The 27965-nt window shown below is 38.6% G+C and overlaps 2 protein-coding genes across 4 annotated transcripts in view; one reads left to right on the top strand and one right to left on the bottom strand.

The window, feature by feature from the left end:
• FAM114A1 (family with sequence similarity 114 member A1) overlaps nt 1-27100 on the bottom strand; it is a 112207-nt gene extending 85107 nt beyond the window's left edge. For both annotated transcript variants that reach the window (XM_049631956.1, XM_049631958.1), the window contains exon 1: nt 22636-27100. The gene's annotated coding sequence lies outside the window, so the exon portion shown is untranslated. The remainder of the gene's footprint in view (nt 1-22635) is intronic.
• Nucleotides 1-27965, top strand: part of TLR6 (toll like receptor 6) — a 43732-nt gene that overhangs the window by 7837 nt on the left and 7930 nt on the right. The window contains exon 2 of one of the 2 annotated variants that reach the window (XM_049631922.1): nt 8492-16108. In XM_049631922.1, coding sequence (XP_049487879.1) covers nt 8560-10950 — 2391 coding nt within the window. In that variant the 5' untranslated portion in view covers nt 8492-8559 and the 3' untranslated portion in view covers nt 10951-16108. Of the gene's footprint in view, nt 1-591; nt 16109-27965 lie in introns of those variants that run through there. The other variant, XR_007458088.1, reaches the window with a different exon arrangement.

Raw genomic sequence — 27965 nt, 5'->3', positions numbered from 1 at the left:
AGAGAGACAGAGCATGAACGGGGGAGGGGCAGAGAGAGAGGGAGATACAGAATCGGAAACAGGCTCCAGGCTCCGAGCCATCAGCCCAGAGCCCGACGCGGGGCTCGAACTCACGGACCGCGAGATCGTGACCTGGCTGAAGTCGGACGCTTAACCGACTGTGCCACCCAGGCGCCCCACCTTTTGTCTTTTTGATAATGTCCATTCAAACAAGTGTGAGGTGATAGTTCATTGTGGTTTTGATTTTCATTTTCCTGCTGATAGTGACAATGAGCATCTTCTGATATACCAGTTGGCTATTTGTATGTCTTCTTTAGAAAAATTTCTAGGGGCGCCTGGGTGGCACAGTCGGTTAAGCGTCCGACTTCAGCCAGGTCACGATCTCGCGGTCCGTGAGTTCGAGCCCCGCGTCAGGTTCTGGGCTGATGGCTCGGAGCCTGGAGCCTGTTTCCGATTCTGTGTCTCCCTCTCTCTCTGCCCCTCCCCCGTTCATGCTCTGTCTCTCTTTGTCCCAAAAATAAATAAAAAACGTTGAAAAAAAAATTAAAAAAAAAATTTCTATTCAGGTCTTCTGTCCATTTTTTAATAAAATTATTTAAAAAATTTTATTATTACTATTACTATTATTATTATTATTAGCTATTGAGCTGTATGAGTGACTTATATATTTTGGATATTAATCCCTTATATTTGTTTATTTTTGTTTTTGTTTCCTATAAAACATAGGCAGATGGTGTCAGATCCAAAAAATTATTGCCAAGACCAATGTAAGGAAGATTTCCCTCCATGTTTTCTTTTAGCAGTTTTATGATTTCAGGTCTTATAGTTAAGTTTTTAATCCATTTGGAGTACTTTTTTTTGTAAGGGCGGTAAGATAGGAGTCCACTTCTTTAATATGTGCATATATCCAGTTTTCCCAACACTATTCACTGAAGAGACTACACTTTCCTTATCAAGTATTTTTAACTCTCTTGCCAAATATTAGTTGACTGTGTATGCATGGGTTTATTTCTAGACTCTTGATTCTGTTCCATACTATTTGTCTGTTTTTATGCTAATAACATACAATACCATACTGTTTTGATTAGTACAGCTTTGTAGTATAGTTTGAAATCAGGAAGTGTAATGCCTCTAGCTTTATTCTGTCTTAGGGCTGCTCTGGATGGTTGGAGTCTTTTGTAATTTCATATGAATTTTAGAATTCTTTTTTCTGATTTTGTTAAAAATGCCATTGGAAATTTAAGAGATTGCACTGAGTCTGTAGATGACTTTGGGTAATGTGGACATTTTAACAATTTAACAATTTGAAGAATTTACCAATTCTGATCCATGAATATGGGTATCTTTTTATTTATTTGTGTCTTCTTCAACTTCTTTCATCAAAGTCTTATAATTTTCAGTATATGGGTCTTTCACCTCCTTGGTTAAAATTATTCCTAGGTATTTTATTCTTTTTGATGCATTTGTAAATGGGATTGTTTTATTTCTTTCTTTTTCAAATAGTTTGTTCATGAATAGATATGCAACCGTTTGTAAGTTGGTTTTGTATCCTGCAACTTTACTGAATTTAATAGTTCTTGGAGTTTTTTTTTTTTTTATGAAGTCTTTCAGACTCTCTACATGAAAGATCATACATCTGCAAACAGAGATATGTGAACAGAAAGAGGAATAAAATTCTTTCCCACCCTTTGTCAGGAAGTCTATTTTCCTGAGACAAAGGTAGAGTATACCATGTTTTCCTTAATATATTCCTGATACCTCTCATGAGTGTAGATGCTTTTGGATCCCTCCATTAATTTTCTACCCTTCTTTGTTTTGGGTGGCAAGGTGAGTTTTAAAAGTTTCTGTGTTTTCATGGCTGTTTTGCTGGCAATTGGGAGAGGTTCTACAAGAGAAGAAGTGAGGGACTTTTAACCATATGCCATTTTGTAATGAAATTCTCCAACCCAGAAGAGTTTTACTTTTTTCAAAGACTGGTTAATTGAAACACTACTTATCTCTTAACTATTTTACTATTTCCAATATACCCTTAGATGATGAACAGTGGGTCCTTTTGTTAATAAAACTGAGCAACAAGTAGTCAAAAATCTGCTTTCAATTATTCCTGCTACACGAGGTCCTACTTAAGAAATGTTGTTGTCTGCTCTTGTCTCCTGGGAGCTTCTAGATGTTTACTTGTGCAGATCACCTCCTGAATGGGGTAGAGTGAACCTCACATTCCAACCGTTTGTACCAGTTCCAAGTATGGGGTCTGTGGGTTCATGCACCAGCCTCCACCCGTCAGACAGTAATCTTTCCTCATTCACTTAGCATCAGTGTCATGAATATCATTGTCTGTAATTTGTCATAGTACAGTGAAACTTTCTGGGCTCTGGAAAAGCTGTTATCTCTTATATACAGCAGCTCCAAATTTACATGCTTTCTGACTTCTTCATTGTACTTTTTAATATCTCTCTAGCTTTTCCTGTTTTTTCAGTGTGTCAGCTGTAGGAACTTGATGTATTCAGATTATCATGTCTCTCTCAATTTGTTGCTTTCAGTCTGATATGAGTTGGAAAAAACACATATCCATTTTTATGGGAATTGTGTCAATGAATGAGATCCTATGACTAAAAAAAAAAATTCCTGTGTCCACAAAGAGTAGAGTATATGTTATCTTGTCTACCTTTTCCCGGTTTGTAAGAATACTTCTAACGTCTACCTGTAGGTGGTTCCCAGGCAGGTGTGGTTGTGGGCGCTCCAGTGTATGTGCAGGATGCTGCCCAGGGGCCATCCCAGCTGCCATTGCTGCTTTTAGGATACTGCAGTTGGAGTTAGGCAGCTGTGGAGCCCCATCTGTCCTGCTAGCTTGTGTTCCCTGCAGGAGCTCATAAATTATTTTCCACGCAGATCAGAGCTGGAATGGTATAGACTCATGAGTGTATTTCTTAGTTTCTGAGACTAGCTTCTTGTTTGCCCTTTTGCACAATTATATCCCCACCCCTTTGTCTCAGTCACAAGCATGGGATCTGTGGGCTGGTGTGCCTGCTTCCACCCCTTCACCAGTCATGAATGCCCAGTTTGGACTATATTAATCATATCTTTTCAAATGGCTCCATAAACAGTGGTATCACCTGTGCCAGCCCAGCCACAACTGGTTTTGGTGAGGTGCAAGTCATGGAGGTGGAGGGAGTAGGTGGTTCTTCCTTGTGACACAAACTTGGTCTTATTCCAATCTTCACCCTCACAAAAGGACTTATCCTGTCATGTGCCACAGAGATTTAGCCATCAAGCCACAGGTAGATTGGCTTTCCAACCTGTCACCCACCTTCCTCTCTATTCCTTTTATCTCATGTTGCCCTGGCCAAACTGGGTTGAGGATCTGAAAGTCTGGCCAGTGGTGGGCATGGCTTCACAATGACCACGATGAGTTTTTCTCAGGCTCACCTAGTCATTCAGACTCACAGCCCCAATAGGCCACACTTGGTCCATTTTTCTCAGAAAGATATAGGAGAGGAAATACAACACAGGCTTCCTACTTTTGTACTTCTAGTTCATACACGGTCCTTTTAACATGGATGCTGTTTACCATTCAAGAGTCATTTTACCCAAAAGTAATGTTTTTGGTAACACAGTGGACATTTTACATGTGTCAGATTTTCAGAAAAGAGCTAGAAAGTTAATCCTATGTAAGATTAGTCACTAGAGAAAGAGATAAATGGGTTTGTTAACCCTTCGCCCATGAGAAGTCACGGGTTGTAGCAGATGGCAGAGTTATGGCCAAATTGAATACTGGTGTAGACTCTTGAGAATGTCTTGTAGTTTCTGGCAATAGCTCTTTGATTGCCCTTTTGTACAATTTTAGATTCTCAAAAGGAGTGATATAATATTTTGGAGGGATAAAAGGACTGCCCTTTAAAAGAGAATAAAGTATTCTCTGAGTGCAAAGAAAAGAGACCATAGTCACATAGTTAACTTCTAAGACAGTTGATTTAAGCCTTTGTCAGTAAGTCAATGCCCATGTTTCTTCAGAAACCATTTATATTAACTTCTTCTCCTTTTTTATCCAATTTTTAAAGTCCTTTGTGATTTTATTTTTGTGTTCGGTGTAAGAAGTGGTCCAGTTTTCCCAACACCATTTGCTGAATAGACTGTCTTCTCCTCATTGTATATTCCTGCCTCCTTTATTGTAAATGAATGGGCCATGTAAATGTGGGTTTATTTCTGGGCTCTCTATTCTGCTCTATTGATCTATGTGTCTATTTTTGTGCCAGTATCGTTTTGGGTTTTTTTGTTTTCTTTCTTTTTTTCTTTCTTTCTTTCTTTCTTTCTTTCTTTCTTTCTTTCTTTCTTTCTTTCTTCTACTAAAGCTTTGCAGTGTATTTTGAAATCTAACACTGTGATACCTCTGCTTTGTTCTTCTTTCTCAAGATTTCTTTGGCTATTCAGGGTCTTTTGTTGTTCCATACAAATTTTCATATTATTTGTTCTAGTTCTATGAAAAATGATGTTGGCATATTGCACTAAATCTGTAGATTGCCTTGGGTAGTATGGACATTTTAACAGTATTGATTCTTCCAATCCATAAGCATTGAATATCTTTTAATTTTTTTGTGTCATCTTCACTTTCTTTCATCAATGTTTTATAGTTTTTAGAGTGCAGACCTTTCACCTTCTTGATTAAGGTTATTCCTAGGTATTTTATTATTTTTGGTACAATTATAAATGGTATTGTTATTCTTAATTTCCAATTGTACAGCATAGAAGGAATGGATAAAATCCATTTGTAATAACCTACTGAAACAGAATCAGGAATAAGAAAATGTGAATAGACTGATTGCTAGCAATAAAATTGGATCAGTAATCAAAAAACTCCCAACAAACAAAAGTTCAGGACCAGATGGCTTCACAGATGAATTCTAGCAAACTTTAAAGAAGAGTTAATATCTAGTCTTCTCAAACTATTCCAAAAATAGAAGAGGAAGAAAAGTTTCAAAATTCATTCTATGAGACCAATGTTACCCTGTTATCAAAACCAGATAAAGACACTAAAAAAAGAGAGAACTACAACCCAGTATCTCTGATGAACATAGATGCAAAAGTCCTCAACAGAATATTAGCAAACTGAATCCAATAATACACTGAAAAAAAAATCATTGACCACTATCAAATGGGATTTATTCCAGGGATTAAGTGTGGTTCAGTATTTGCAAATCAATCAGTGTGATACATCACATCAACAAGAGAAAGGATAAAACCATAGGATCATCTTAATAGACGCAGAAAAAGCATTTGACAAAGTATAACATCAATTCATGATGAAAACTGTCATCAAAGTGGGTTTACAGAGAAAATACCTCAGCCTAATAAAGGCCTTATATAAAAAACCCACAGCTAACATCATACTCAATGGTGAAAAACTGAGACCTTTTCCTCTAAGATCAGGAACAAGTCAAGGATGTACACTCTCACCACTTTTATTCAACATGATACTGGAAGTCCTAGCCACAGCAATCAGACAAGAAAAAGAAATAAAAGGAATCCAAATTGGCAAGGAAGAAGTACAATTTTCACTATTTGCCATGACATGGTACTATATATAGAAAACCCTAAAGAGTCCAACCAAAAATTACTAGAATTGATAAATGAATTCAGTAAAGTCACAGGATACAAAATTAATATACAGAAATTTTGATGCATTTCTATATACTTCTCTGTTTAAATTAATGGACTCTATTTTTTTAGAGCAGTTTTAGTTTTACAGAAAAGTTGAGTAAATAGTTCAGAAAGTTCTCATGTACCCCTTCTCCACTAGACAGTTTTTCCTATTACAACATTTTGCATTAGTGTGGTATATTATATAATAGATATATTAGTATTAACTAAAGTCCATAATTTACATTTGGATTCAGCCTTTGTGTTATATAGTTCTGTGGGCTTTGAAAAATGCATAAGGTCATATATCCACAATTATAATATCATATGGAAGGAACAGTTTTACTGTACTAAAAATCCTCTGTGCCCTGGTTATTCATCCCTCCCTCTCCAAAACCCTAAAAACCACTGATCTTTTTATCTTTAATTTTGCCTTTTTAAGAATGTCATAGAGTTGGAATTATACAGCATGTAGCCTTTTCAGATTTGTTTCTTTTACTTAGAAATATGCCTTCTGGTTCTTCTATGACTCTTTGTGGTTTGATCACTTATTTCTTTTCAGGACTGAATAACATCCCATTGTTTGGATATACCACAGTTTGTTTACCTTTCATCCCACTGAAGGACATCTTGTTGCTTTCAGTTTTGGGGAGTTATGAATAAAGCTGCTACAAACATCTACATGCAAGCTTTTTTTGCAGACTAGATTTTCAATTCATTTGGGTAAATACCTAGGATTGTAATTGCCAGATAATATGGTAAGAGTGCACTTAAGAAACTGTCAGACTGTCTTCCAAAATGTCTGTACCATTTTGAATTCCCACCAAAAATGAATGAGAATCACTGTTGCTCCATACCCTTACCAATATTTGGTGTTGTTTCAGGATTTTGGCCATTTTAATGGGTGTGTAATGGTATCTCATTGTTTTAATTTGCAATTCTCTGGTGACATCTGACATTGAGTATCTTTTCATATGCTTATTTGCTATTTGATGAGGTCTCTGTTCAGATCTTTTCCCCATTTTTAAATTGTGTTATTTTCTTATTGCTGAATTCAAGAGTTCATTGTATATTTTGGACACAAGTCCTTTATCAGATATGTGTTGTGTAAATATTTTCTCCCAGCCAGTGGCTTGTTTTTTCATTGCCTGAATTGTGTCTTTTGCAAAGTAGAAAAATTTAATTTTAATGAAGTCCAATTTAACAATGTTTTCTTTGATGGATTGTGCTTTTGATGTTGTGTCTAAAAGGTCATCTCCAAACCCAAGGTGACCTAAATTTTCACCTATATTATCCCCTAGAAGTTTTCTAGTTTTATGTTTTACATTTAGGTTTACGATCCATTTATGGCTAATTTTGGTCAAAAGTGTAATACCTGTGTCTAGATCCTCTCTCTCTTTTTTTTTTTTTTTTGCATATGGATGTCTAGTAGTTCTAGCACCATTTGTTGAAAAGACTATCTTTTCTTTACTGAATTGCCTTTGCTTCTTTGTCAAAGACCAGTTGGCTATATTTGTGTAGGCCTATTTCTGAGTTATTCATTTTGGTCCATTGATCTGTTCATTCTTTCACCAGTATCATACTGTCTTGATTACTGTAGCTTTATAGGAAGTCTTGAAGTTGGGTAATGTCACTTCTCAGTTTCTTTTTTTTTTTAATGTTTATTTTATATTTGAGAGAGACAGAGCATGAGCCAGGGAAGGACAGAGTGAGAGAGAGAGAGAGGCACAGAATCCAAAGCAGGTTCCAGGCTCTGAGCTGTCAGCACAGAGCCCAACACGGGGCTCGAACTCGAACTGTGAGGTCATGACCTGAGCTGAGGTTGGATGCTTAACCGATTGAGCCATTCAGATGCCCCAGGTAGTGTCAGTTCTCTAACTTTGTTCTTTTCCTTTTTCTCCTATAAATGGGTAATAGTTTATAATTTATTTGCATGCCTCTGTTGTTTAAAGTAGGCATTTTGAATATTATAATGTGGTAACTCAGGTTCTCCTGTCTCCCAGGGTTTGCTGTTGCTGATTGTCATGGGAGTACTGTTGGCTGTTTGTTTAGTGACTGCTCTAAACTATTTTGTAAAGACTATATTCTTTGTTATGTGTGGCATTGTATTCTGTGCTTGATTCACTTAGTGGCCAGCTAGTGTTTGATAGAGATTTTCTTAAATATCTAGAGATAAAATGAAACAAAACTTTGGATTTTTGTAGATTGGTTCTGTGTGGAAACATTTCCTGGATGTTTATCCAGGCTGTTTACAACTCTGCCCTAGCTTTCACTTTCGGCTTTCACAGAGCCAAAGGTCAACCAAAGGTGAAAGTTTAGGATTTTCTTAGCTCTTTTCTGAACATGCATCCAGCCCTAGACAGGGGTGGCTTTCTAGATTCCCTGGTTCACATGGAGATTTCCAAAGACTCTTATCTACCACGTATCTCTTTTGTGAGCTTCTTCCTTCCCTGGCTTTTTGATGTGTGTGCTGTTTGTCACATTTGCTATTCCTTGTTCCAGTGCCTGTGGCTAGTATATTTGCCTATAAAGATTTTCAGTAAACATTACCCAGGAGGTTTCTCCAGCCCTGAGAAAGTTCTGAAAAGAGTGAAACAAAGCCAAGCCCCTGAGTGCATCCCTCAGAGAATGCCTAGACAGGTTAAAACACAGAAGCACAATTTTTTGATGATAAGGTCTGTATTGCCTCCCCTGGTACCAGCAAGCTGCATAACTGGAGAATATATCACATTTAATTATGCAAACAGAAATGACTCTGATAGTGAATGAAAAGATCATTGGGATTTTGTGTTAGGAAGTGGAGGTCTGAGAGCAATCATCCAATATTTATATGTCTTAATGTATATTGTATTTCTAGAATTTGGACACATATCAAGATGCCCTGAAGAACAGCACAACCCTTTGGGGAATAGCCTTTTAAACATCATGACCAAAGACAAAGAATCTATCACCAGAAGCTTTTGCTTTGTGTACATTTTGACCTTAATAGTTGGAACCATAATCCAGTTCTCTGATGAAAGTGAATTTGCAGTAGACATGTCGAAAATGAAACTTACGCATGTTCCAAAAGACCTGTCACCAAAAACCAAAGTCTTAGATATATCTCAAAACTACATATCTAAGCTTCACATCTCTGACATTAGCTATCTCTTACGGCTGGAAGTTTTGACACTTTCCTATAATAGACTCCAGTGCCTCGATTTTAGCATTTTCAAGTTCAACCAGGATTTGGAATATTTGGATTTATCTCACAATCAGTTGCAGAAGACCTCTTGCCACCTTATCAGGAGTCTCAAGCATTTAGACCTCTCATTCAATGACTTTGATGTCCTGCCCATCTGTAAGGAATTTGGCAACTTGACGCAACTGAATTTCTTAGGATTAAGTGGTACAAGGTTACGACAATTAGATCTGCTACCAATTGCTCATTTGCATCTAAGTCACATCCTTCTGGATTTAGAAGGTTATTATGCAAAAGAAAGTGAAACAGAAAGTCTTCAAATTCTGAATACAAAAACACTTCACCTTGTTTTTCACCCAAATCAGTTATTCTCTGTCCAAGTGAACATATCAGTTAACAGTTTAAGGTGCTTACAACTGACTAATATTAAATTGAATAACGACAACTGTCAAATTCTAATTAAATTTTTATCAGAACTCATTAGAGGCCCAACTTTACTGAATTTTACTCTCAAACATGTGGAAACAACTTGGAAATGCCTGGTTAGAGTTTTTCAATTTCTTTGGCCCAAACCTGTAGAATATCTCAATATTTACAATTTAATAATAGTTGAAAGCATTGATGAAGAAGATTTTACTTATTCTAAAACAGCACTGAAAGCATTGAAAATAGAGCATGTTACAAACAGAGTTTTTATTTATTCACAGACGGTGTTATATACATTTTTTTCTGAGATGAACATTATGATGTTAACCCTATCAGATACACCTTTTATACACATGCTTTGTCCTCAGACATCAAGCACATTTAAATTTTTGAACTTTACCCAGAATGTTTTCACAGACAGTGTATTTCAAAACTGTTCCAAACTAGTTAGATTGGAAACCCTTATCTTACGAAAGAATAAATTAAAAGGCCTTTACAATATAGGTCTCATGACTAAGCATATGACATCTTTGGAAATATTGGATGTTAGTTGGAATTCTTTGGAATATGATAGACATGATGGAAATTGCACTTGGGGTGGGAGTATAGCAGTGTTAAATTTGTCTTCAAATATACTTACTGACTCTGTTTTCAGATGTTTACCTCCTAAGGTCAAGGTACTTAATCTTTATGATAACCGAATAAGGAGCATTCCTAAACTAATCATGAAACTAGAAGCTTTGCAAGAACTCAATGTTGCCTCCAATTCCTTAGCCCACCTTCCTGACTGTGGAGCTTTTAGCAGCCTTTCTGTACTGATCATTGACCATAATTCAATTTCCAACCCATCAGCTGATTTCTTCCACAGCTGCCAGAAGATTAGGTCCATAAGAGCAGGAAACAATCCATTCCAATGCACCTGTGAGCTAAGAGAATTTATCCAGAATATAGGCCAAGTATCAAGTGAAGTGGTAGAGGGTTGGCCTGATTCTTATAAGTGTGACAATCCAGAAAGTTATAAGGGAACCCCACTAAAGGACTTTCATGTGTCTCAGTTATCCTGCAACACAGCTCTGCTGCTTGTCACCATTGGGGTCACTGTGCTGGTGTTGACTGTTACTGTGACTGCCCTCTGTATGTACTTTGATCTGCCCTGGTATCTCAGGATGGTGTGTCAGTGGACCCAGACCCGGCACAGGGCAAGGAACCTACCCTTAGAAGAACTCCAAAGAACCCTTCAGTTCCATGCTTTTATTTCATACAGTGAACACGATTCTGCCTGGGTGAAGAATGAACTGGTACCTTACCTAGAAAAAGAAGACCTAAGGATTTGTCTCCATGAGAGAAACTTTGTTCCTGGCAAGAGCATTGTGGAGAATATCATCAACTGCATTGAGAAAAGTTACAAGTCCATCTTTGTTTTGTCTCCCAACTTTGTTCAGAGTGAGTGGTGTCATTATGAACTCTACTTTGCTCATCACAATCTCTTTCATGAAGGATCTAATAATTTAATCCTGATCTTGCTGGAACCCATTCCACAGAACTGCATTCCCAGCAAGTATCACAAGCTGAAGGCTCTCATGACACAGCGGACTTACTTGGAATGGCCCAAGGAGAAGAGCAAACATGGACTTTTTTGGGCTAATATTAGAGCTGCTTTTAACATGAAGTTGACATTAATTGCTGAAAACAATAATGCAGAAACTTAAAAAAAATCAGGAAATTCAATTTAAGAAACCATCATTAACTTGGATTCTGATGAACATGATGATTTTAAGTTTCTGTCTAGATGATACCTCTATTATATCTACACATTCTGGAAGACTAAATGAAAACTAGGTTTTAACGAAGCTGAGGACCAAGGCTGGAGGCTGAGGTGGTGCTCAAACTTGCCTATTACAGGTAGCTCAGTCTCTTCTGGTTCAACCATTCAGTTTTGAGTGGAAACACACAAGTAAATGGTCATTCAAGGACCTTTCCTCTCCCTTCTCCTTTCCCAAAGAGAGTCTGTGGGAGCAGGAGTTTGTGGGACTTTATGGCAGCAAGGAAAGTCAAACTCAGAAGTGTACCCAGTGGCCCTTGGAGTGTCCTATGGAGCCTCCTTGAACTCTGGGTGAGCTTTGTCATCCTGTTCAACTTTGGAGCTTGGGAAAAAATTAGACCAGTTATGGAAAATAAAGAATTTTTGTTCACATCTGAGGAAATTATTAAATTTCTGACGCTGTCACACAAATATGCAATTAACCAGTGGGGACTCATGGCATAATAATTTATATATATAAAGGAAAATACAGTTGCCCCTTGAACAACATGGGTTTGAACTACATGGATCTGCTTGTAGTTCTTTTTTTTTTTTAATGGGCTTTTTACAGTACAGTACTATAATTATATTTTCTCTTCCTTGTGACTTTCTTAATGTTTTCTTTTTTATAGTATATTTTATTGTGAGAATACAGTATTTAATACATGTAACATACAAAATGTTTGTTAATTATTTATGTTATCGGTAAGGCTTCTGGTCAACAGGAGGCCATTTTGAAGTTATTAAGGTAAGTTGAGGTTATTGAGGTAATTAAGTTTTGGGGTTGTTAAAAGTTATACACAGATTTGTGACTACACAGGGGGTCAGCACCCCTAACCCCCATGTTGTTCAAGGGTCAACTGTATAGCTTTTAGTTACAGGCTGTTAAGGACAAAGACATGGATTTATTTGTTTGCAAAGGAAACTCCGAGCCAACTTTATTTGTAACTGGTTATTGAATAGGAGTTTTCTGGTTGTCTTGGTTTTAGCAAATGCCTCAAAGCTGACAAAAGGTAATAAATGCCACCACATTTTAAGTGGAGATACTAGACATAGCCAGGCTGGATGTATTAAAGAATAGCAGAAAGAGCCTTGTAACTACCAACACATATCACCTATCTCCAGAATAGATTCAAAAGGGTGGTTAGATATCATTAAGTAGAGGTTCTAGACCTATGGGGAGATTGCTTTGGATTTCTTCCAAAGGTGAATGAGAGGGTCTCTAAGCATAATATAAAAGTATCCTGGCATCCCACTCTCAGCCTGCAGCTTGTAGAATAACAAGAGTACACAAATTCAGTGCATGATGTGAGAGCTCTTGGAAGGGCCTGATGAGTGTCCCTGGGAGTTTTGTGGCAGGGGTGGGGATTGTGCACATAAAGATTGGTAAATCATGTTTTGAAAATATAGGTGCTTGATAAATTTTGTTGAAATGAATGGATGAGTGCTACCCACCTAGAGAATTCAGTAGGTGAGAGGTTGATGTGGATAGCCCAAAATGGGAATATGAGGAGAGAAGAGAAGCAGTGATTGCAACCTGACTTCCATTTTTTGTCATGGTAAAGTCTGTGAATTTCTTGTAGACCATGTTGACTATGGGAAGGGTAGGTGGGCTTGAGTTGTCATGATGGGACTTCAGCTACCAGGGCAACCTGTTTGCAAAGGGACTATAGTAATAGAAGCCATGGGGTTAGGTGGAAGAGATGTATGGGGGGAATTGCTGCAAGCGATCAGCCAGAGAATATGCCCCCTGCATCAAGGAACTGTGCAATGGGGTATCCACCTGAGACCTCTGAATAACCAACAGATACATCCTGTGAAAGAGACAACAGTTGGACTCTGCCATAATAAGAGCCGACATGATGGCTTGTCTGCCTTACCCAATAGTTAAATGCAGGGATATTTGCTCCTCTTTGTCTAAAATACTCTTCCCTTGAAGTGGTCTGGGCACATCCAGAATATAAACAAAGCAGAGAAGATGGTGGAAGAAAAAAGAAACTGACCACCCTTATTCCCTGATTCACTGCAAGAAAGACCTGAGATGGAGCCAAGCAAAATTTTAAATTAGGTGTGACAGTGATATTACTTGGACTGTCCCGGACATTTTAATGCCTGAAATAGAGGTGCAATTATTATAATATGACTTGTCAATAAAATCTATGGCATCTGCCCAAGATTCAGGGTAGATTCTGAATAGATCCTGATAGAGAAAGATTCCACAAAACCTGGTTGTAAGGCAGTGGTTAGAGAAAAAAATAAAGTCCTTTCCTTCTGGAATTAGCTCATTCAATAACTGAGTTTATTTAATAATAAACCAGTTTCATAACTAATAGTTGTAAAGAAATAAGCATTAAGGGAATTTTATTAGAGTCATCTTTTATTGGCATTAGCCCTCCTCTGCCTTTCAAGAGAGCACTTAATTCTCCTTCACAGGACCTCTCTCAAGTTGTAAATTTTCCTTTGCCTCTGTTGGACTGTTTTCTAAACCAACAAAACAAAACAAAACAGCAAACAAACTATGTCACACATTTATGAATAGCTCTGAATGGCCACAAGCATAAAATGCCTTTGAAATCCTCATTTTTATCTTAAAACTCCATGCAAATAGAATGTCCCCTTCCTTCATATTTGTGTGATGCCTTTCCATGCTCCAAATCTACTGCCACAAGTTGGGAAGTTTGCCTTAATATATTTTTAGTTATTAACGTCGTGATGAGAATAAAAACTAAGCATGTCAATAAGGTGACAGGTTCAAAGGAATGGGACATGGCAAAGATGATTAGGGAGTGCTTCTGGCTTCAGAGGTTTTGGGCAAGCCTTGTTCAGCATAAAGGCCCTCAGCCTGTGGCGGGGATGGCCCTTCAAAGGGAAGGCACAGTGGGCACAAAGTTGGAATTGAAAGGGAGCCGTGAGCAAAGAAAGCATCCAACTGGCAGCCTTACTGGATGTGTTAGGTTTCCACGGCTGCCATAACCAATTACCACAAAGCTTAGAACACCAGAAGTTGATCTCTCACAATTTTGGAAGCCAGAAGTCCAAAATCAAGGTGTCAGCAGGCTTACTTCCTTCTGGAGGCTCTGAGGGAGAAATGTCCCGTGCCTTTCTCCCAGTGTCTGGTGGTTGCTGGCAATCCTGGCCATTGCTTGGCTTGTGGATGTATCACCCCAGTCCCTGCCTCTATCTTCGCATGGCCTTCTCCTGTCTTCTTTTCCGTCTCTTATAGGGACACTCTCATTGGATTTAGAGCCCTTCTTAATCTAGTATGATCTTGTCTTAACTTCTCACTGTATCTGCAAAGACCCTGTTTCAAAACAAGGCCACATTCTGAGGTTCCAAGTACACAGGAATTTTTTTTGGAAGGGGGCATTATTCAACCCACCACCCTGGGGAAGACACAACTGTCTCTGGTGGCTTGGAGACTCAACTGGGTGTGGCAGTAGAATAAATAAATGCTATCTTGGAGAGAGGGAAAAATATGAAAGAAGCAGCTTGGGAAGTCCCGAGGTGCAAACGAGAGATAGTGGTAAAGAGATTGCAATGGAAGGGTGGGGGAGAATGGGAAAGAGATGGTGGGTGACTGGGATATACATGGGCTAGAGTCTGGGTTTTAATGAGAGTGAAAACACAAAAAACAATGCTGAGAAAGGAGGAAGTCAGTTTCTGTCTAGATTTCTTGAGAGTGATTTGATTAGAAAAGAATGAGAATAAATCACAAAGAGACCTGGGGGGATTTCTAAGGCCATAGGGACTTTCTAGAGGTTTTTAGTTATGGTAAGTTTATAAGGAATCTCAACAGAGCCAAGCGTAAATATGAAGTAGTTTTTATTTTTCCCCACTCAGTTAACTGAATTCTAAAGTTCTCCTCTTCTCATCCCTTAGTAATATCTCAAGCAGATTTCATATCTCTCTAGCCCTTCGAGGTATTAAAAGTGCAATCTAGGGGCAACAAGAAGGCTCTGTCAGTTAAGCGTCCCACTTCGGCTCGTGTCATGATCTCACAGTTTATGGGTTCAAGCCCCACGTTGGGCTCTGTGATGACAGTTCAGAGCCTGGAGCCTTCTTTGGATCCTGTGTCTCCCTCTTTCTCTGTTCCTCCCCTGTTCATGTGCTGTCTCTTCTGGACCTGATGTAGAGACCAGGAATGAGGGGTTGGAAGGCAGATGTCCTTTTCTATAATTGTGTTGGTTAAGGTACAGAACAAGGAGACCTCAAACTCAAGGGCTTAAATAAGATAGAAGTTTCTTTCTTTCTTAAATGTAGGACAAATATAGTCAGGAGGTCTAGGATAGGTAGCTGTGTCTACTCCACAAAGCCATTCAAGAGCTCAGACTGGCCAGTTGGCTCTGTTTTCCATAGCTCTTGCCTCCATTCTTTTTACATGGAGTCACCGGGATGAATGAAGTCCTCTTGTGCTTTCTCTGAGTATGTGGACCAAGGGAAGGTGAGTGGAGATGTACCCCTTCTCCCAGGTACATGATCACAGGTCTCTAATTACCTGTTGGCAAGGGTTACTCCAACAGAAACCTCCATGAGAGTAGATACCGGGTCCTCTGTTTAGTTACACTCCTAAACTCCCTGGGAGTTTCCTCAGAGAGGGACAACCCTTGGGTGAGGGGAGGGGTGTCCTGCACATTTGTGTATCAAAGCCAGCATTCACCTGAGGAAACAAATGCTTAGTCTCTCTGTCCAGTCTCCATAAGTGATTCTACTGGCATAGCCCCTTTACCTGGCTTGAAAAGGACAGAGGATGTTACTTCTCCCCTGAGGAGAAGAGGGTGCAGCCTAAGATCATAAACCCTGGTATCCCAGTGCTGCTGACTTGCTGCCGTCCCCAGCCCTCTCAGGTGGCTGGGAAGTATGAGAGTGAGGCAGTGGTGGGGAGGGCCATTGTCTGGTTCAGCTGCTTTTTAGAATGCCCTGATGGAAGTCCTTGGCCTTTGGCAGCTCTCTTAAGAACAAGGGGTATATAACACTTTCTTGTCTTTGGTTTTGGATCCAAATCGTAGGGAAAGTTCCAGTCAATACCCTGTTATGTAATCAGTAGAACCAATAGATGGGAAGGGAAATTGAAATTGTTGGTGGGCTACTGAATTACATAGAAGATGAGCAACTTAAAATTCTATCCTAAATTTGGATTAAATAATCATAAAAAAGACATATCACTCATAGTAGTAGAAGAACAAGCAGAGAATAATAGCATGGATTTATGTCCATTGATTAATAAAGTCTACTTAATGGATATATCCTAAAGAAATAATTGTTCAGACACATCCTAAGGAAATGCATGAAGATGCTGCTTATGGCAGAATTGTTTATAATAGCAAAAATTGAAAACAACTTAAATACCTAACATCAGAAGATTGGTTGAATACATTGTTAATTAAAATATGCATTGTAAATAAAATGGAATGTTATTTAGCCAATACTAAAATTGTAGATGATGAGGAGAACAGAGGCAAAAGAAATGTGGATAAAATTAAATTTCCTCACAACTTGCAGCCCGTTGACAAATATTGAGACAGGCAGAACATGACACTCAAGGAATTCACAACTGCTCTAACTTTAATGCTTTGCTAGAAGCCAAACACCTTAGCTTGACAATAGCCTGATCTCCAGGATCCTGTAAATCTTCTTTAACATATGAAAAAAAATCCTTTTGGAAATTTCTTTGTCTTTATCCCCCCCACTTTAAACTATATAATCAATCTTTCCTCACAATCACAGTGCAGCTCTTTCTGTCTACAGGTCCTGTCCCTGTGCTTTGATAAAAACACCTTTTGCAGCAAAAGTGTCTCAAGAATTCTTTCTTGACCATTCACTCCTGGCCCACAATACATCATAGATAGATATTTACTGACATGAAAAGATATTTATAATGTGTTATAAATTAAGAAGAGCAGATAACAAAACAGCATACAGTCTAATGCTATCAGTGTGTGTGTGTGTGTGTGTGTGTGTACAAATTTTCTGTGTGTGTGTGTGTGTGTGTGTGTGTGTACAAATTTTCTGAACAGCTATTTGGCAGCAGGCATCAAGAGACTAAATCATGTTCATTTACATTAAAAAAGTTTGCATGGTTACTACAAAAATGATATTGGCTTATCTGTATACAGTGAGATTACCATTGATTTATTTTTTTCCTTTTTATTGATTTATATTTTTTGATTCTATTCAGTTAACATATATTCCTTGGGTAATAAAAAAAGTAAAATAACTAAGAAACTTTTCTTGAGAACACATACACATATATTTGCTTAACCTTGTCGTAGAGAAGAACTTTCTAAACCTAAAAGCAATGTAACAGTAGTCTGCTGGAACTTGTCTGTATAGATTGTGAGAGCTTCCTGTTAAACATTCAGGAATTTTGCAATCATGTCAGTTGGCAGCTAGAAATCAACCATAGTGGAAATATTTATACTGCAGGTATTGGCAAATGCTACAAATCAGGCTTTTTGGGGGAGTGGTGGTGGTGGTGAGCAACCTGGTTTACCAGCACACAACTGAATGACAGTGATAGCAAAGAGAAAGTCAGTTTTCTTGTTTATATAAAAATATGTGCATTTATTGGTTCAAAAGATCATGAAATGAAAAGTAAACCACGGGGGAAGGTGTTTGCAAAAAGTCTGACAGTGTCAGTGACATAAAATAGAATGCATAGTTAAATAGTAAAAACATAACACTGCTAGAGAAATAGGCAAATGACATGAACAGGTAATTCACTAGAAGATACAAATTGCCAATAAACGTGAATAACTATCTGAGACATTTATAATAAAAGAAAATAAAAATGAAACATAGATATCACTCTTCATGTACGAAATTGTCTCCAAAATGCTACTTTTGTGGAGAATGTGGAGAGTGAGTATTCTGACCCCCTTGGGAGCAGGCAGATTGGCACAAACTTAATGGAGAGCACTTGGCAGTTATGTGTCAAGAACATAAACTTGTCCATGCCCTTTAACCTATTAATTCCTTTCAAAAATATATCCTAGACAACAGTAGAAAACTCCAACCAAGATTGTGTACAAAGTGCTTGTTGACATTTTATGAAACTGAAAGAGGGAACCTCCTACCAGGTAAATAGCTAGAGACAAGGATGGCCTTGGCCTACGATTTACTCAGGTAGCAGTTTCAAAAATTTGGCTGGAAAACTTTCAGTAATTAAGGGAGAATTAATGAAAAGGCAGATGTCCAGGTGATGCCATTTTTTATTCCTAGCCAGCTTGATAGGACACAATTTGAGCTCTAGGATCAGGTGGGTAGGAGGAATGGTGGTGTGGAGGAGAGTAGGGAGGGAGGGAAGGAAGCAGAGGCACTCCCCGCCCCCCCCCCCCCGCCCAAACTAAGGCACTGTGGTCATAGCATTGTTCTTGTCCTTATTGATTAAGAAACCATACTCTATACCCCTTCCTGATAAAAGCACTCAACAAACAAGGACTAGATGGGAACTTTCTCAGCCTGGTGAAAAGCATCAGTGAAACATTCCCAGCTAGCGTCATACTTAATGGTGCAATACTCCACGCTTTGCCCCCTAACATAAGGAACAAGATGAGGAGGTCTGGTCTCATCACCTCTATTCGACATTGTCCTGGAAATGCTAGCCATGACAATAAGGCAAGCACGTGTTATAAAAAAGCATGCATATTGGAAAGAAAGAAGATGACATTTTGCAGATGACACGATCTTGTTTGTAGAAAATATTTAGGAATCCACTAAAAAACTAATTAAAAAAATTTTTTTTAACGTTTTATTTATTTTTGAGACAGGGAGAGACAGAGCATGAACAGGGGAGGGTCAGAGAGAGGGAGACACAGATTCTGAAACAGGCTCCAGGCTCTGAGCGGTCAGCACAGAGCCCGACGCGGGGCTCGAACTCACGGACCGCGAGATCATGACCCGAGCGGAAGTCGGCCGCTTAACCGACTGAGCCACCCAGGCGCCCCTAAAAAACTAATTAAAACTAATAAACAAGTGTAGCAAGGTTGCAGAGAAGATATACAAACGGCCAATCTACACATGAAAAGATGCTCAACATCATTAGGCATCGGGGAATTGCAAATTAAAACCGTAACGAAATACCACTTCATTCCCACTAAGAAGGCTATAGTAAAAGTCAGACAATCACTAGTGTTAGCAAGGATGTGGAAAAATTGGAAGACTTTCACACTGCTGGTGGTAATGTAGAATGGTGCAGCTGCTTTGGAAACAGCCTAGAACTTTTCAAAAGGCTAAACATAGCTACCAAATGATGCAGCAATTCCACACCTAAGTACATACCCAAGAGAAAATGTGTCCATAGAAAAACCTGTACCCAAATGTTCACAGCAGCATTATTCATAAAAGCTGTTAAGTGTAAGCAACTCAACTGTCCATCATCTTGTCAAGTAGATAAATAAAATGTGGTATATCCATACAATGGAAAATTATTTAGCAATAAAACATGAAACACTGATAGCAGCCTAATATGGATAAATCTTGAAAACACCAAGCTAAGTGAAGAGACCGATTACAAAGAAGCCCATATTGTAGGTTCCATTTACATGAAATGTCCAGAATGGGCAAATCTATAGGGATTAGTACAATGTGTAGTGGCTTTCTAAAGTTGGAGCACATGCAGGTGTGGCCGGTGACAGCTAAGGCATATGGTGTTTCTCTTTAGGGTGATGAAATATTCTAAATGGATTGTGGTAACAGTTGCGTAATTCTGTGAATATATTTAAAGCCATTGAATTGTGTACTTTAAGTGGGTGAACTTTTTTATGGTATGTGAGTTCTATCTCAATAAAGCTTTTGTTTAAAAAAGAAGAAAAAAACAACTATAGGTCATATCTTAGAGGCAGGATATTTACAATGCCCTAGATCCAAAGAGAATGCCTGGGTATGGAATCAGGGATGGGCAGAAACTGCTATTGAGAGAAGGTGAGGAGTGGCCTGGAGTGTAAGATATGGGAGCTCTATTTGAAGTTAGTTCTCTGGGCTGCTATTAACTGGGCTTAGGTTTGTGCTTATTTGCATGGCTGTGATGACACTCCATCTAGACCTGGGCTTTCCAATATCTCCAGCCCACTGAGCACCTGAAGTGCAGGTAGTCCAAATAGGATGTGCTGTAGGTATAAAACACACACTGGATTCTGAAGACTTAGAATAAAGCACATATAAAATATCTCATTAATAATGTTTGATATTGATTACCTGTGGAAATTATATTTTGTAGCTATTAAAGTAAAATGTTAAACATTTTACAAAGAGGGGTGCCTGGGTGGCTCAATCGGTTAAGCATCAGACTTTGGATCAGGTCACGATCTCATGGTTCAAGCCCCACATCAGGCTCTGTGCTGACAGCTCAGAGCCTGGAGCCTGCTTGGGATTCTGTCTGTCTGTCTCTCTCTCTCTTTCTGCCTTTCCCCTGCTCATGCTCTGCCTCTCTCTCTCTCTCTCTCTCTCTCTCTCTCTCTCAAAAATAAATAAATAAATACATACATAAATAATAAACATTTAAAAAAATTTTTTACAAAGAAATTATATTCCTGAGAATTAAAGTTTTCTTTAGGACACATGGATCAATGCATGGGTATACATGATTACAAGTGTGTGTTCGTCCAATGGCGATAGGGAGGAAAGAAGGAGGTGGGTGGGCAATCAGAGTGGTGGGAGGAAATCTGAAGGGAATCACAGGACTTCAGAGTGCTCACAGGCTTTGCTTCCTGCCCTGTGGGCTTTCCTCTCCAGACCTGGTTCAAAGTTAAATACGTCTGGGAGCTGAATTCTTACTCAGAAACCACCCTCGTCTCCAGTGAAGGGTCTGAGGGAAGAAATGGTAAGAGTGGAGGAGGGGGAGGTTCATTCTTGCAGTTTCAGAAATATATTTATAGATACATTTCCCCTATTAAACAAAGTGTAGGGGCGTGGTAGGAGGAAACAGAGAGATACACAGAATATTAGAAGAACCCCAAGTTCTGAGTTAAGGGAAGTTGGCCTTGCTCACGGGGGAAAAAGAAGCTGATCACAGCAAAAAATTGTATCCAGTCTGTGACTGCCCGTCATACAATACTAGGCTGGGGACAAGTTCTGAGGCAGACAGCTGGCATTTCTTAACCTTATTTGCCCATTTGTGGTGGTTGCTGATGAGGTTTCGGGGTGATGGTGGGGGGTCCGGAGCTGACAACCAAGAACATTCTTGAAGACGTCTTTGGTGCAAAAAAGATGATTTTATTAAAGCATGGGGACAGGACCCATGGGCAGTAAGAGCTGCCCAGGGACCATGAGGAGAGACTGGTTATATGTTAGGGAGTTGGGGGAGGTAAAGTCCAGGGGAAGTTTCCGATGAGATTTTCACATGCTAAAGATCCCAGGATACTGGAGGCCTAGCTATTGTCAAACTAAGGTTGTTTTCCCTCTAGCGAAGCATTAGCATTAAGACAATAGGGAGTCCCTGGAAAAAAAGCCTCAAGTATTTGTCTGGGCTGCAGGTTATAAGGAAATTTAATTTTTTCTGCCATTTCTTTCTGCCTTTGTTTCTCACATCAGTTGTTGCTTTTGTTATGTTAAAAGAATGGCACTATCAGAACGAATTCCTAGAGTGTGCAGACAACTAATCAGAAGGAGATGTATTCGACTTTACTGTTAGATAGTATGTTTCTCACATGGAGTTTTAAAAAATAACTTAAGTTTATTTATTCATTAGAGAGAGAGAGAGAGAGAGAGAGAGAGAGAGAGAGAGAGAGAGAGAACTTGACTCGGGGCTCCATCCCCTGGAACCGGGAGATCATAACCTGAGGTGAAATCAAGAGTCAGACGCTTAACTGACCGAGCCGCCCAGGTGCCCCTAAAAAAATCACTTTTTGATTAAGTTTGAAAATATCAATGGCAAAAAATTCAAGCACCAGACTGTCTCGGAAAACAAGTTTGTTAAAAACAAGGGACTAGTTAGCATCCATTCTCTATTAGCACATGAATGATCTTCTCTCTCTAGGAGTTTTAGCAGAGTGCGGATCTTGACCCGTCCCTCTTTAATGGGGGACTGATCAAAACGCAAGAATAGAAGCAAAGCATCTGAGACACAGCCAGGTTTGCTCTTCCTTTCTCAGCCCAGCCGCCACAATATGCATTTTGAATTCAGCCAATAATCATCTGTGGTTTATCAACAGCATGTTTTTCACTTCGCACAGAAACAGCAGTCAGCTGTCTAGAATGAAGGAGCCACAGAAATTCTATTTTAATACAGGCCTATCAATTAACCCACCAGCCCCTATTCTACATATGAATAGGAGAAAATTGGTTTACACTTCCTGTGTAATTTCAGTGGGATTCAGTAGATGGCATAAAAGAGCTTTTCTTCCCACCCCCAACATTTAAATGTAGTTGCTAGTGAAATAAATATTCCAGGAAGTACTTAAATTTCCTACAGATTGCCAATGCGACCGACTGGCAGGTTTGTTGGTAAGCAGCAATATATATTTTTTTAATATCCTATAGAAAGAAAATAATGGTTTAACTAGTGATCAGACACAAAAATCTCAAAAGTCTCTGTGATTAAGAGACACTGTGGGTTTGGGGTGTTTTTCTAAGTGGGTTATTTCTGATGCGTACTTACTGTGGTTTGCACTAGCGTTTAATTATCAGCTGCTCATCCTAAGTCAGAGAAAGGGTTTTTTTGGCGTGTCTTTGTTTTTCTTTGGATGACACCTCATCGCATGCATGGCTGGCTCTCAGGAGACGTATGTGAGTTGGAGGATGAATATTCCAGTCGCAAACACCTCAGGGTTTTCTTACAGAGCTTCTCTCTGTTGGTTTCAGATGGCATCGTTCTTCTTCCCGTCCTTCCCCGTTTCTCCCTTGACAATGAGAATGCTGCGGAAAAGGGGGGTGTAGGTAAATTAGACCTGGAGGTGGTGCTGTCCTATAACCCCTCTGTTTTATGGGCAGGTTTATTTTATTTCTCTGGGCTGTTCCACAAGATCTTCTTTTCTGTTTTCTCAAGCCACCGAAACCATTCTGGGTGCTACTAGTCAGACGGAATTGTAGATCTTGCAAATGTTTCCCAGGCTACACCCTCTTTGATCAAAAGAGTCGAAAGTAACTGCATCTTGGGACTTCTGGGTGGTTCAGTCCGTTAAGCTTTTAACTATTGATTTCAGCTCAGGTCACGATCTCCTAGTTGGTCAGATGGAGCTCTGTGTTGGGCTTCAGGCTGTCAGTGCAGATTCTCTCTCTCTCTCTCTCAAAATAAGTAAACTTAAAAAAAAACAAAAAAAAAAAGGAAGTTCATCTTTACAATAAAAAGGAAAAGTTTGCAAAACCACTTAGGAAACAAAGCCAAAAAGCTCTTGAACTGGTTCTGATCTTTTCAACTTAATAGCTAGTTGGCCATGTGTAGAGAAGATTTGTAAATACTATTTGTGGTGCCGAACTTAATAGTGCCAGATTGATTGTATGGATTTTATCCATTCAATTTCCCCAAAGTCTCTAAAGATAATTCAAATGTATCGATGCATTGTCTCATATAAAGTGAGGCTAAATCTATCTTTTTTAAAATGTTTATTTTTATGGAATACTTGGGTGGCTCAGTCAGTTAAGCCTCTGACTTCGGCTCAGGTCATGATCTCATGGTTCATGGGTTCAAACCCCATCTTGGACTCTGCTGACATCTCAGAACCTGAAGCCTGCTTCGGATTCTGTGTCTCACTTTATCTCTGCCCCTTCCTGCTCGTGCTCTGTCTGTGTCTCTCAAAAGTAAATCAACACTAAAAAATGTTTTAATGTTTGTTTTTATTGGTGTATAGAAATGCCGCAGATTTCTGCATATTGATTTTTATACCCTGTGACTTTCCTGAACTTCACGTATCAGTTCTAGCAGTTTTGTGGTGGAGTCTTTGGGTTTTCCACATAGAATATCATGTCATCTGCGAAGAGTGAAACTTTGACTTCTTTCTTGCTGATTTGAATGCCTTTTATTTCTTTTTGTTTTTTGATTGCTGAGGCTAGGACTCCTAGTACTATGTTAAACCACAGCGGTGAGAGTGAACATCCTTGTTCCTTAGGGGGAAAGCTCTGTTTTTCCCCTTTGAGGATGAGATTAGGGGTGTGTCTTCCATATATGGCTTTTATGATCTTGAGGTATGCTCCTTCTATCCCTATTTTCTTGAGGGTTTTCATCAAGAAAAGATGCTGTATTTTGTCAAATGCTTTCTCTGCATCTATCGAGAGGAGGTTCTTGCTTGTCCTTACTTTTATTGATGTGATGTATCACATTGATTGTTTTGCAGATATTGAACCAGTTCTGCATCCCAGGTATAAATCCCACTTGGTCGTGGTGAATAATTTTTTTAATGTATTGTTGGATCTTATTGGCTAGTATCTTGTTGAGAATTTTTGCATCCATGTTCATCAGGGAAATTGGTCTATAGTTCTCCTTTTTAGTGGGGTCTTTGTCTGGTTTTAGAATCAAGGTAATGCTGGCCTTGTAGAATGAGTTTGGAAAATTTTCTTCCATTTCTATTTTTTGGAACAGTTTCAAAAGAGTAGGTGCTAACTCTTCTTTAAATGTTTGGCAGAATTCCCCTGGAAAGCCATCTGGTGCTGAACTGTGGTTTGTTGGGAGAATTTTGATTACTAATTCGATTTCTTTACTGGTTATGGGTCTGTTCAGATTTCTATCTCTTCCTGTTTCAGTTTTGGTAGTTTACATGTTTCTAGGAATTTGTACGTTTCTTCCAGATTGCCCATTTTATTGGCATATAATTGTTCCTAATATTCACTTATTATTGTTTGTATTTCTGTTGTGTTGGTTGTGATCTCTCCTCTTTCAATCTTGATTTTATTTATTTGGGTCCTTTCCTTTTTCTTTTTAATCAAAGTAGCTAGTGGTTTATCAATTTTGTTAATTCTTTCAAAGAACCAGCTTCTGGTTTCACTGATCTATTCTACTGTGTTTTGTTATTGTTGTTTTGATAGTATTTATTTCTGCTCTAATCTTTATTATTTCCTGTCTCCTGCTGGTTTGGGGTTTTATTTGCTGTTCTTTTTCCTGCTCTTTAAGGTGTAAGGTTAGGATGTGTATCTCTGACCGTTCTTCCTTCTTTAGAAGGCCTGGATTGCTACATACTTCCCTCTTCTGACCACCTTTGCTGTGTCCCAGAGGTTTTGGGCTGTGGTGTTATCATTTTCATTGGCTTCCATGTACTTTCTAATTTCCTCTTTAGCTTCTTGGTTAGCCCATTCAGTCTTTAGTAGGATGGTCTGTAGTCTCCAAGTATTTGTTGTCTTTCCACATTTTTTCTTGTGGTTGATTTCGAGTTTCAGAGCATTGTGGTCTGAAAATATGCACAATATTATTTCCGTCTTTTTGTACTTGTTGAGGTCTGATTTGTGTCCTGGTATGTGATCTGATCTGGAGAACATTCCATGAATGTGTATTCTGCTGCTTTAGGATGAAACGTTCTGAATATATCTGATAAGTCCATCCAGTCCAGTGTGTCATTCAAGGCCATTGTTTCCTTGTTGATTTTCTGTTTAGATGATCTGTCCATTGTTGTAAGTGGGGTATTGAAGTCCCCTACTATTATGGCATTGTTATCTATCAGTTTCTTTATGTTTGTGATTAATTGATTTGTATATTTGGGTGCTTTCACGTTTGGAGCATAAATGTTTACAATTGTTAGATCTTCTTAGTGGATAGACTCCTTAATTATGATATAAGGCCTTCTTCATCTCTTGTTACAGTCTTTATTTTAATGTCTGGATTGTCTGATATAAGTGTGGCTACTCCGGCTTTCTTTTGGTGACCATTAGCATGATAGATGGTTCTCCATCCCCTTACTTTCAATCTGAAGGTTTCTTTGGTCTAAAATGGGTCTCTTGTAAACAGCATGTAGATGGATCTTGTTTTCTTATCCATTCTGTTACCCTGTGTCTTTTGATTGGAGCATCCGGTCCATTGACGTTTAGAGTGAGTGCTGAAAGATATGAATTTATTGCCATTATGTACCCTGTAGAGTTGGAGTTTCTAGTGGTGTTTTCTGGTCCTTTCTAGTCTTTGTTGCTTTGGTCTTTTTTTAAAAATCTTTTCTTCCCTTAGAGAGTCCCCCTTAAAATTTCTTACAGGGCTGGTAAGTGGTAAAGTGGTCACGAACCACTTTAATTTTTGTTTGTCTGGGAAACTTTTTATCTCTCCTTCTATTTTGAATGACAGTCTTGCTGGATAAAGAATTCTTGGCTGTATATTTTACCAATTCTGCACTTTGAATATATCCTGCCACTCCTTTCTGGCTTGCCAAGTTTCTGTGGATAGGTCTGCTGTGAACCTGATCTGTCTTCCCTTGTAGGTTAAGGACTCTTTTTCCCTTTCTGCTTTCATGATTCTTTCTTGGCCTGAGTCTTTTTTGAATTTGGCTATGATATCCCTTGTTGATGGACAGTTTTTGTTGAACCTAATGGGAGTCCTCTGTGCTTTCTGGATTTTAATGTCTGTGTCTTTCCCCAGGTTAGGAAAGGTTTCCACTATGATTTGCTCACATAACCGTTCTACCCCTTTTTCTCTCTCTTCATCTTCAGGGACCCCTCTGATTCTGATGTAGTTCCTTTTTAATGAGTCACTGATTTCTCTAATTCTTAAATTGTGCTCTTTTGCCTTAGTCTCCCTCTTTTTTCTGCTTCATTGTTCTCCATAAGTTTTTCCTCTCTATTGCTGATTCTCTGCTCTGCCTCATCCATCCTTGCTGCTGTGGCATCCATCAAGATGGCAGCTCGGTTATAGCATTTTTTATTTCATTCTGACTAGCTTTTATCTCTGCAGAAAGGGATTCTAATCTGTTTTCAATCCCAGCTGGTATTCTTATTATCGTGATTCTAAATTCTGGTTCAGACATCTTGCTTGTATCTGTGTTGATTAAGTCCCTGGCTGTCCTTTCTTCCTGTTCTTTCTTTTGGGGTGAATCCCTTCATTTTGTAATTTTGAAGGAAGAAAAGGAATTAATAAGGTAAAAAAGATTAAAGTTAAAAAATTAAGAACAACACAAAAAAATTAAAAAAAGGATGCTAAATCCTAGGTGTGTCCTGATTTGGTTGTTGAAAGGAGCTTGATAGGTTAGAGAAAAAAAAGGGAAAGAAAAGAAAAGAAAAGAGGAAAATGCTTGCAAATTTGAAAAAAAATGAATACAATTAAATTGAGTAAAATGAAATAATGGAAGTAAAAAATAAAATTTGAAAATTTTACAAAAAAGTAAAAAGATATAGTAGAGAAAAATTAAAGAAAAATATTTTTAATGGAATGGAAACTAAAAATAATTTTTTTCTCTTTTTGTATTCAAGAATAAGAAAAGAAAAAAAAATTGGATAGATGGACCAGCAAAAAGCCTGAAGTATGATTGAAATTACATCGGTTTCCCCTGGAAGTCGAACTATGAAGCACTTTATAATCTGTAAACTAAGCAGGTGGAGAGACTTGTGTCGTTCTTGAAGAGTGAGGTTGGCCAAGTTGGGCAGAGCTCAGTGTAATGGCTCCATTTTCCACTAGAAGGCACTGCGTAGCTTACTGGGATGGATTGTTGTGGCACTTGTAGGTGTGTATACACATGCGCAGGAGGGGTGAAGATGGCATCACCCAGCTGCCCAGTCTCTAGTATCAGAACTCTGTACTTATAGTTTGTCTCTGTACTCTTTCCGACCAGCAGTTGCACACCCTTCCTTTGTCTCCAGCTTTCCCCTCCCTGTTTTTATATTATTCTTGCTTCCTTTCCCTTATGTTCATCTGTTTTGTATCTTAAATTCCACATATAAGTGAAATCGTATATTTGTCTTTCTCTGACTTATTTCACTTGGCATAATACAATCTAGTTCCATCCATGCTGTTGCAAATGGCAAGACTTCATTATTTTTCATTGCCAAGTAACATTCCATTGAATATATATGCCACACCTTCTTTAT

The sequence above is a fragment of the Panthera uncia genome, chromosome B1, assembly GCF_023721935.1.
Source record: "Panthera uncia isolate 11264 chromosome B1, Puncia_PCG_1.0, whole genome shotgun sequence".
NCBI lineage: Eukaryota > Metazoa > Chordata > Mammalia > Carnivora > Felidae > Panthera > Panthera uncia.
The sequence above is the reverse complement of the archived record's forward strand: the minus strand, read 5'-3'. Positions and strand labels throughout refer to the sequence as shown.